The sequence below is a fragment of the Nanorana parkeri genome, unplaced genomic scaffold (genome assembly GCF_000935625.1).
Source record: "Nanorana parkeri isolate BGI_ZX_2015 unplaced genomic scaffold, ASM93562v1 scaffold173, whole genome shotgun sequence".
In the NCBI taxonomy this organism is placed as follows: domain Eukaryota; kingdom Metazoa; phylum Chordata; class Amphibia; order Anura; family Dicroglossidae; genus Nanorana; species Nanorana parkeri.
The window spans coordinates 931,868-943,253 of NW_017306441.1; the positions used below are offsets into that span (position 1 = coordinate 931,868).

The 11,386-nt window shown below is 47.2% G+C and overlaps 1 protein-coding gene across 1 annotated transcript; it reads right to left on the reverse strand.

The window, feature by feature from the left end:
• Positions 1–2,052: 2,052 nt before the first annotated feature.
• On the reverse strand, positions 2,053–10,803 carry LOC108785670 (zinc finger protein 574-like). Its single transcript, XM_018554793.1, has 3 exons — positions 10,773–10,803; positions 7,540–7,593; positions 2,053–4,860 (listed from the first exon to the last, which is right to left on the reverse strand). The coding sequence occupies exon 3, from the start codon at positions 4,846–4,848 to the stop codon at positions 2,260–2,262; it is 2,589 nt and encodes an 862-aa protein (XP_018410295.1). The 5' UTR covers positions 4,849–4,860; positions 7,540–7,593; positions 10,773–10,803; the 3' UTR covers positions 2,053–2,259.
• Between the last annotated feature and the right edge of the window lie 583 nt (positions 10,804–11,386).

Genomic DNA, 11,386 nt, shown 5'->3' on the forward strand with positions numbered 1-11,386 from the left:
AGTCAATAGCTACAGACCTCCAAACTTCGTGTGGCCTTCAGATTGGCACAACAACAGTGCGTAGAGAGCTTCATGGAATGGGTTTCCATAGCCGAGAAGCTGCAGCTCCGCCCCTTAGTTCCAGTGAAGGGAACTCTTAAGGCATCAGCATACCAAGACATTTTGGACAATTTCATGCTCCCAACTTTGTGGGAGCAGTTTGGGGATCGTTGTATATAGATGTAACCAGCACTCCAAATACGACAGAATACGTCAAAGTTGTAGTGAATCTTCATTTTATACCGACGCCTTCACAGAAGAGTTGAAGCTGTTATAGCGGCAAAGGGCGGAACCAACTCAATATTGAACCCTATGGACTAAGACTGGGATGCCATTAAAGTTCATGTGCGTGTAAAGGCCGGCGTCCCAATACTTTCGGCAATATAGTGTATCTCAGGGCTCTGTATGGCTAGAGGTACTAGCAGCCTAAATTTTATACTGGCACTATAATCAGAACCTAAGAAGCAATGCAAATTGATCACCACTCACCCACACTAATGTTTCTTTTATCATGACAGGTTCACTTAGACCTTGATCACACAGGCAATGGATATTGAAGGCCATTCAGTACCTTTAATTACTTCACTAATGGCCACCCAAGAACGTCAATGTCTGACATGGACCAGATATTGGATAAAAAGCCTGAGTGGTTTGGGCATCAGATGCTTTTCTGAGTGACGGTGCATACTGTGTCATTCATCTACTTGCACTCAGAAATGCACAGAATGCCCCTTTAAAGCAATCATATAAAAAAAAAATTAAAAAGTCAATGCCTGCGCCTCAGCACTGTCCCATGGAGCCATAGCATAGAGTGTAGTTAAAGACAATACTGGCTACTGAGAGTAATTGCAGGCAACTTTTCCGAGGTGGTGGTGAGGATTGGAGTGGAACTTTAGGCACGTTTGGGCATCAAAGGGAGCTTCTCACCAGATGGGAGAGTAGGTTTGGCTTTTAGTTTATTGTATATGGTCAGATAACTTATACTGCCTTCTTATAATTCCATCAGATTACCCCCCTCTCCTGATGAAGCGCGATATATGCGCAAAACGCGTTGAATGTTCACTATCATCCACCCCTTATCTTCCAGCTAAGACTTTGTGAACTACTGACGCTATTTAATTCCATCATGTGTTCCAACTAATGTTATATGTGTCATATTTTCTATCAAGCTATATATCAATTAAGTTATCCCATATATACTCCAATCTGGAACTGAGTGGATGGAGTGAATATCGGGGGTTTCAATGTTTGTCTCTCCAGTTTTTTTATCATGGCCATTTCTTTTATCCATTAATTACTAAAATAATGTTTTTAGCCAATCTTTGATGCTTTTTGTGACTCGGCGATTTGGTGCCTTAAAAGCCCCACTTTACTCCACCTTCCTTTTTTGACTAAAATAGGGGTGTGACACCTAATACCCAGGATCTGACCACCAGTTGTCTTTTTTTTTTTATATGACAGGTTTGCTTTAAAGGAGAACTATGGGGTCAGGGCTTTTCCCCAGTTCTCCTTAGGGTAACGGGAGGACACAAACTAGCGTCCTCCCGTTACCCTAAGCTCAGTATACCGCGAGCTACAGCTCGCGGTATACTGAGAAGCCGCAGCAGATCCCCGACATCGATGTCGAGATCCGCCCAGCTGCGTGAGTGACAGCTGGCTCTGCCTATCTAGTCTGTCTGTTCCGCCAGTCAGCGCGGGGAATCCAGCCCCTCCCCTGTCACGGCAGAGAGCCGTGACAGGATCGAGAGGTGAGCGAACGCCGGTATATTTTCGCTCACCTCCCGATCTACTGAGCCGACCTGTGACAGTCTCATTGTCACAGGTCGGCAAGAACTATGAGGTGAGTGAAAAGCATCCCCCCTCATAGTTCTCCTTTAAAAAGGGACTAACCTATGACATCTTGAAGCAAGCACAGAAATGAAAAAAGAAGGTGATATAACTGCAGAGGTCACCATGTTTGCACTTTTCTTACCAGCCGTAGCACAAAAATATCAAACAGAGGGACTGTCACTAATAAAAAGGTAAATAACTAGGAGGGTTTAATTAAAATATGCATTTCAACAACATGTCATACTGGAAGGACATAAAGCAGATTTCAACAGTGGAGGCATCAGCAAAACTGGTAACACACCGCACGCCTCCGAACAGATAACTCTTCAGTAGCTCCGGCAAAGCACATGCTGTTCCTATCATTATGGACAATCATAAAGCAGACTTCATTTACAAGGTACCGATCTGAATGTTACCCAAGTGTATATTCTCCACCTGCAAGGTCTCAAACTGGATATCCTGCACACTTATGGCGCTGCCTTCGGGGAAAATTTCCACGGTCTCTATAATGGGAATGGTTTCTACAGTCTCTACTATAGCCACGGTGTTGGAGAGGTCCGAGGCGTGGGACCCGTGACCTGGCGGTGGTAGAGCCTGCTCGCGGTGAAGCTTCCTGTGCTTCCACAGGTTGGAGAACGAACGGTATGCCCGGCCGCATTCGGAGCAGGCGTGGGGCCGTTCGCCTGTATGAATACGCTTGTGCTCGGCTAGACGCACCGCGATGGTAAAAGCTTTGCCGCAAACATCGCATTTGAAGGGCTTCTCACCCGTGTGAAGGCGGATGTGGTCCTTGAGGTGGGTGGACTGTCGAAAGGCTTTGCCGCAAATTTGACAAGGGTAAGGTCGCTCCCCGGTGTGAATTCGGCGGTGAACTTGCAAAGACGTTTCCGTGCTGAAGGTCTTATGGCAGTCGGGGCACTCCAGGCTTCTGGAGCCTACTTTCGGTTTGCTCTGTGCCGGCGGGGGTTGCTTAACCTTGGCCAAGCACCCAGTGGCATTTCTACTTCCTGTGTGTTGGGCTGAAACGTGTGCATTGAGCCGGGCATCAGAATTCACTTTCTTGCCGCAAACTGGGCACTCTAATTTGTCTCCCGCTCCACTTCCAGTCCGGTTACAACGATGATCTTTTAAACGCTGAGAAGATGGGTAATTGGCACCGCAGTCTACACATCTGAAAGGCTCTTCGCCGCGGTGGCCAAGTTCGTGGACTTCCAGCAACCTCTTGAGCAGGAAAGATAGGCCACAAACTTGGCACTTGTACGGGTATTCCCCGGTATGGTGATACTGGTGCATGAGAAGGCGGTAGGGACGGTGAAAGCTAACACCGCACTCTGTGCATTTGTACGGGTAGGTCTGGCTGTGCACTACCAGATGCTGCTGGAGCGTCGAAGACTGGCTGAATGCCTTGCCACAGAGCTGGCACTTGTGCGGCTTCTCCCCGGTATGGGTAAGCTTGTGCCGCAGCAGATTAGCCTGAGCGTTGAATGATTTGCTGCAGACATTGCAAGAAAATGGCCGCTCCCCTGTATGAGTCAGCATGTGGTTGCGAAGATGGGAACGCTTTTTGAATGGTTTGCTGCAAGTTGGGCACTTGTGGCTTCTCTCCAGCGTGTGCACAAAACGTTGGTGGCGCAACAGCTGAGACATCAGAGGGAACGATTTACCGCAAGTGGAGCACAAAAAGCCCCCGACAGGGGTAAAGAAAGTGCAGTCCGATTTCTTTTCTTCCTCCTGCACGGGTTCCCGGGTTTTGGTGCTGTGCATTCGGCGGTGGTAAAGGAATTTCGTCATGTTGACGAACGTCTGGCCGCATTCACAGGAGTACAAAGGGTTGGCTTGGTGGGTCCGGCGATGATTGACCAGCACAGATTCGCTGGCGAAGCCCAGGCCGCAGTCCATGCAGAGAAAATGATGTTCACTTTGATGTGATTTAAGGTGCTCGCCTACCTCTGGGTGTGTAGGGAACACTTTACTGCATAGGGGACAGTTAAAGGGGCCAGACGTATAAGATAATAAATGAGTTTGAAGTTCTTTGTCACTCTTAAAAGATGCTTTGCATGAAGCACAAGACAATGTAACATCACTTGGAGCTGCTACTTGTTCCCCTTCTGGAGGAACCGGGACAACTTCGTTTACCTGTCTGAAATGGTCAGGGGGAGGAGCCTCGTTAACTAGCTGTTCGACCATTTGTGCAGTAGCCATAGGCTGAGCTGCCTCGTCTGACTGACCGCTAGCTTCTATGGAATTTCCCTGCCCTTGGAAATGGGTGGCTTGGTGCTCCAGGAACTCTCCAGGGCTTTGGAAAAGCTGAGTGCACTCGGAGCACTTATAAAACAAAACTTCGACCGCACACTCCTCTGTTACACCCTCACTCTTTTTATAGGAATGCTCCAGGTCCACCAACACTTGGGTATGGGAGACCCCAGCAGATGAAGAGGTTGGAACATGAAAATGCTGCTGACCAGCGACAAGGTGGACCTCACCAGGTGTAGAGGGGTCACACATGAGCTGTATCGAGTCATCCATAACGTGGTCCTCGGTTTGTAACAGCACCTTGGACTGTGGCACATTCTGGGGTTCCATGTGAGTGTATCTATGGGCCAGCCACATATCCTGGCTGTTGAACAAGGCTTTGCATTCCTGGCACTCATAGTGGATTTCACTGCGAGATGGCCGCTTGGCTTTCAGGCTTTCTGGCTTTGGAGGAGCGAGTAACCTAATATGCAGCTCCTGGTGGGCAAGCAAGTCGCTGGGAGTCAACAGCAGCTGCCCACATTCCAGGCATTGATACTGGCTCTCGTGGGAACCGAGATCCAGCACCTGATACTGGGTTTCTGGGGTGGCAGCTGGATGGCTTTGTTGGTGCACAACAGCATCTTCCAGGTTGGGGAAGTCCACTCCACACTCTGAGCACACATACCGGTGCTCTATGTAAAGGACGGTCTCTTCCGACTCAGTCATTGCAGCATCTTCGCTCATCCAGACCAGAAACTGCCAAAAAGAAAAGAAGTGTCAATGCAAGGCACCCACACAGGGTCACACACAAAACTACCGTATATACTCGAGTATAAGCAGAGATTTTCAGCCCATTTTTTTGGCTGAAAAGTGCCCCCCTCGGCTTATACTCGAGTCAGTGTCAGGTGTCTTCTTACTTACCTCGCCGAGCATCGCGTCACTGCTAATCATGTAGTGTTGTAGTCCTCCCAAAAGTAATACATCTCTTGAAGACTGTACTTAGCAGTTCTCTGTATTGTGTATCTGGGTCTGAGCATCTGCAGACATTACTCATCAGTTCTCTGTATTAAGTATCTGAGCATCTGGGAGACTACTCGTCAGTTCTCTGTATTGTGTATCTGGGTCAGAGCATCTGGAGACTACTCATCAGTTCTCTGTATTGTGTATCTGAGCATCTGGAGACTACTAGTCAGTTCTCTGTATTGTGTATCTGGGTCAGAGCATCTGCAGACACTACTCGTCAGTTCTCTGTATTGTGTATCTGGGTCAGAGCATCTGCAGACACTACTCGTCAGTTCTCTGTATTGTGTATCTGGGTCAGAGCATCTGCAGACACTACTCGTCAGTTCTCTGTATTGTGTATCTGGGTCAGAGCATCTGCAGACACTACTCGTCAGTTCTCTGTATTGTGTATCTGGGTCAGAGCATCTGGAGACTACTCAGTTCTCTCTATTGTGTATCTGGGTCTGTGGTCATTATGGGGCATTAACACTCTCCCTGATGGATTTTCTTTTTTGATATTATGGAGAAAGCAACATGAAAATCTGAAACACGCAATGTGGGTGGGAATAACCAAGACTCCCAAGGTGGGCAGGCAATCCGAAGTGTGTCAGGGAGATCTTGCAGCAGCCAACGCGACGCATCGGACCCATGGAAGCGACAGGTGGTTCTCATTTTTGGGTGCCTGTAACTGTAAAATCACTGCCCCAGTGGGGCGAATAGTAAGGGTTCATCCACATCACCATGTTGCTGTAAGACATGGCAGTGCACCAAACAGGGGCAATGCATTGGGGTATAAGTCTATGCATTGTAAATGAGCTGCCTAATGTAACGCATGAATGCACGTACATTGGAGTGCACTGCGTTCTGGTGTGAATGGGCCCCAAGTACAGACATATTAATTCAGCAAATTCAGTTAACATAAATCAATTATGGCAGGAAAATTTAAAGCTGAAGTGTAGTGCATGCATAAAATACCTTCCTGGTTCCCCCCTGCCTCCTGATCAATATGTAATTAATTGTTTTTCAATCAAATTATTAAAAAATAACCAATTTGAGACTAAATAATGTGATCACTGGGTGTGTCTGCTGCACTTTGCTTTGGTGGAATACATCCCTGGGATTCCTTCAGATGTGCCTGCTCCCCGCTCGAGAGAGAAGGAGGCAGAAGTGATTGATGAATGATGGAGGTCATTTAGACAGGAATTGAAGGCAGGCTCAAGATAGCCGATGCATTTTCAGAGAGAAGAGAAAGAGACAAAGAGAAAGAAGAGGAGAGAGAGAGAGAAGAGAAAGAGACAAAGAGAAAGAAGAGGAGAGAGAGAGAGAGAGAGAGAGAGAGAGAGAAAGAGAAGAGAAAGAGACAAAGAGAGGAGAGAAAGAGAGAAACAGAAGGAGAGGAGAGAGAGAGAGAGCGAGAAGGCTGAAGTGATTGATGAATGATGGAGGTCATTTAGACGGGAATTGAAGGCAGGCTCAAGATAGCCGATGCATTTTCAAATGGTTATATTGTGGAGATGCAAGTTTACCGTTCCGGTCCAGTGCGATCTGAAAAATATAGTGCCTGGAGCATTTTTTCCCCCCCGAGCGCACTGGACCAGAACGCAGGCATTGTTTTGCCACGCGTTCTGGTGCGGGTGATCGCACTGTGGGCGGGGGCGTGGCTGTGGTGCCATTGACTTCAAAACACCCCCTACCCTGAACGCAGAAAGCCGGCCGAGATGGGCTCAAGCAGCGCATCGTGCTGGAACGCACCGGAGCTAGTGTTAATCAGGCAGAGGGGTGGATCTCGACAGTAGTGTCGGGATCTGTCGCGGCTGCATCACTCAGTATATAGCAAGCAATAGCTCACTATATACTGAGCTTTGGGTCACAGGGGGACCTCAGTATATGTCCTCCCGTGACCCTAAAGAGAACTAAGGGATAAAAAGGTTACCCAATAGTCCTTTTAGACCAGCAATCCCATTCATTTCAATGGCCCTTGTTCAAACCGGAGTGTTTTGTCACTTAAAAGGTAAGCGCAACAAAACGCATCAAGACAAGGAATCCCATTCATTTCTATGGCCCGTTCACACCTCAACGTTTTGTCGCACAAAGTTTCCCATTGAAGTCTATGGAACCAAAAAGCAGCTTGTGTACTTTCCAGTGACGGGCTTTTTCTCCGCTTGTGACAAAACACTCAGCTGTGAACAAGGGCCATAAAAATTAATGGGCCTCCTTGTCTTGATGCGTTGTGTTGAGCTTACCTTTGAGGGACAAAATGCCTAGGTGTGAAAGGGGATTTCGTTTAAAGGGGAAAGTCTCCCATTCGGCCCATGTTTGCCTAAACAGGCCGGATCCAGATTTTAAAATGAAACTTTTTGTTTTTTCAACACACCAAATGCTTATTAAACATCTTTCACCTCTAGCCTAAACAGACATGAGAGCATCACCTACCTGACTTCACACCGAGCGGATGAAGGAGGCTTTAGATGTGTTCATGGAAGTAACCTACAAGAGTAGAACGTTACATTAGATCTATAATAATAAATCGGTGACGTCCGAGTGTCCTGACACCAGCACAAGGAATCTACCAAATATGACAGATGGCAACAAAAATGATCAAATGGGTGAATACAACCTCATCACTGCCCCTGCCATATAGATACAGAAACGCTTAAAGAACTCCGGGTAGAATATAAAAAAACGTAACACTTCCAGTCGGGCTATCCCAGCATTGCAAGGGTTAAGTGCTCCTTTTGGTCTGGGGACCTTGCAAGCTTTCTTGGGGACACTTACAAAGCCATCCACAACTCTGTCCCCGGCCATATCTCAAACCTTGTCTAAGTATCACTAACCGTCCCCTCTTCACAAGACCTCCTGCTTTCCAGCTCCCTCATGAACTCCTCCCCATGCTCACCTCCAGGACTTCACTAGAATCTCTCCCATCCTATGGAACTCTCTACCCCAACCTGTCCGTCTATCTCCCAGTCTGACTGCCTTTAAGCGATCCCTTAAGACTCATCTCTTCAGGGAAGCCTATCCCACCTCAACCTAACAACTCAACCATCACATTCTCAAACAATTCAGCCCCACACAGCTACCTCCTCATGCATCACTTGCCCCTCCCTTTTAGATTGTAAGCCCTCAGGGGCGGGGCCCTCCTTACCATCTTGTCTTGAATTGTGATTGTAATGTCTTCCTTATATTGTAAAGCGCTGCGCAAACTGTTGCCTCTATAATACCTGTAGAATAATAACCACGTGGCTCCCATTTACAGCGCTTCCGCCAGCCCGCACATTTCCCCTTCCCCCCGGAGCACAGAGTACGGGGCAGCAAAACTGCTCCTAAACAGCATGGCTACTTTAGAAATATTGCCTGCCTTTTTTGTCCTGGGCTTTATTCTGCATAATGTATTGCTGGGATTTGTAGTCCTCTATAGCTGATTGTATTATTCTGCATTGCTGGGATTTGTAGTCCTCTATAGCTGGTGTTATTATTCTACATTGATGTATAGTGTATTGCTGGGATTTTTTGTCTTCTATAGCTGATGGTATTATTCTGCATTGCTGGGATTTGTAGTCCTCTATAGCTGGTGTTATTATTCTACATTGATGTATAGTGTACTGCTGAGATGTGTAGTCCTCTATAGCTGGGGGTATTATTCTGCATTGCTGTATAGTGTATTGCTAGGATTTGTAGTCCCTCTACAGGTTGGAGCCAGTGGCAAAACAACCAGTGGCGAGCACCTGCAGCTGGGACTGGCCCTGCACCACTGTCCTAAAATCATTTGTCTGTATTGTTTTAGAAAAACGGTCACATGGCACTAAAAAAAGTTATCAGTAATTAGTATCGGTGAGTAGTTGTGGAAAAGCATCGGTACTCGTACCCGAAAAATATTATCGGTGCATCTGACACTGGCTTCACTACCCAGTCAGTCACTGACCTGGAACAAGAATGCAGAACACAACTTCAGATGTTTCATACTTTACTAGCTGCACGCTTGTTCCAGGGACTCACTATGTAGTAAAACTAGACAGAGGATGGCTGTCTCCAACACTTCTGGCAGCCGTTCGATTTCTGTTCCAATAGGTTCCCTTTACTATAGAAGAACTGAGCATCCAGATCTGGCCACACACTACACCATGTAATTGTACAATCAGATTTTAGATTGCAAGCTCCTAATCCTCTTGTATTGTAACTCTGCCAATCTCCTTTATATTGTAAAGCTCTGTGCAAACTGTGGGCGCCATACACATCCTGCATTATAATAATAATAATAAATGTAGTGCGAAGGCCTACATAAGCATAAGTGACATTAAACCCTCAAGAGTTTTTAACATAAAACAATACTGTAATGTGCGCCTTACTGTAATCCATGGTTGTTTCCCTTCTCTTTGCTGCTCTTCCTTTTAAATCCTCATGTCTTCTCATGCTTGGGGAGAACTTCCCTTTGCAGCTGACTGCCTCTTCCTGTAGTGCTGGCTCAGGTTGCAAACCAACACACAGACACCATGTATCCATTCCAGAGACAAGGCAGTCTGCTGCAAAACAGAAGTTCTGCCCAACATGAGAACAGATACAGATTTAAAAGGAAGAGCAGCACAGAGAAGGGAAACAACCATGGATTACAGTAAGGCGCACATTACAGTATTGTTTTATGTTAAAAAATCTGAGGGTTTAATGTCACTTTAAAGCCAATCAGTCAGGCCCCTGAACAGCATAGTTGTTGCTAAACCAAAAGGAGATTGTAACATGCATCAGTGATCAGGTTTGCTTGAATGCCCCCATCCCCCTCCCCCTCAGTGCAAGTATCTGAGCAGTCCCTGTACTGGATCTGGAGTGTGAGAGGTAGGAGCAGTAAAGAGCCAACCAGTCATGTGATGACAAGGAGCATACTGTCAAGAGGAGAGAGCACAGTGACAGAGAAATGAGCTCATCACTGGGCTGCTTCTCCTTTCACTGTCAGGTCACAGACTGGGGGCGGGTCTAGGATGACCTGGGCTCAGAGGCAGTGGGATGAATGATGCCAGCCATCAGGCTGATGACATTTAGCGGCCCTCGCATACAATTTTGTGCACTGTATGTAATTATGTCAGAATGCACCCTCCAGCAAGAGCGCATCAAGGGGGGGGTCACACATATGAAGGGAGCCTATCGGTGGTTAATAAGGTAAATCACACAGCTCATGACAGATTCTCTTTAACAGAAAGCTGTCACATGAAAACCACCCAGGCTGCCATTACTGTCCTCCACCTAGCAGCCCCTCTGTCATGCCGATCCTTCATCTTTCATTCACTGCACGTTATATATGCGCCAAAGCACGAGACGACCCTACTGAGCCCAGAAATATACACAGGGGGCGGGAGGGGAGTAAAATGTCACAAAATGTCCCGCCCTAAATATAAGAATGGATATTGATCAGGCACGCACTGCACAGGCCTCACCATAGCACGTCACCCCAAGTGTGTGTACTCTCAATGACGTTTAGGGGCTCCCAACACAGGAGATCCCCCAATGCAATACATAAGGCAACCCCAAGTAATTCAAGGGACTGCCCCTTTAAATTGCTCGCAGACAGGTGTAAGCCAGCAAGCTCCCGGTGTAACTAAAGTGTCAGCTCTGCGGGCCACATGCCCGGCGTCCTCACCCGCTTCCCCGGTACACCTCCCCTTCTCACCTCCTCTTACCTACACACCGCGCCGCTTTCTGCACGCGATTAGAAGGCGGAAGCACACTGGCTAGCTGCGGACCAATCAGGAGCGCCCTTCTTCGGGGCGTTTATAGGAAGCGACGGCGGTAGCGTGACGTCCCTGCATCGCAGTCGATGCGCCATGTTTGTTGTGGGCAAGAGCTGCCTAAAAGTTTTCACCTTCTTCTTGCAGTGGCTGCGTGTTCCTGCAAACCCGCGGTGTTTTTTTTAAAATCTTTAACTTAATATTAAATGACAATGGAGATGTACTTAGTGTATCCATATATATATATAGATAGATAGATAGATGTGTATATATAGTACTTTTTTATTTTGGATAGATTGGATGAGGTTAAAACTGCGGTCAGGTTGTCCGTGCTTGTCTGTATCAACAGTGAGATCTCCCTTAACTTCCTGTGCTGTTCACGCAACAGGAAGTGAGAGTATATCTTTCCAACATGAGGGAGATCCATTGAGAACCATGTCACAGGAAAACATTTTTTACCAGTCTTTATTTCTGTGGCGTAACAACCGGGAAGGGGTGCGCTTGCCCCGGGCGCAGGACTGAGGGGGGGCGCCGTCACGACCTCCGCTAAATGAAGCCCCTGGCCA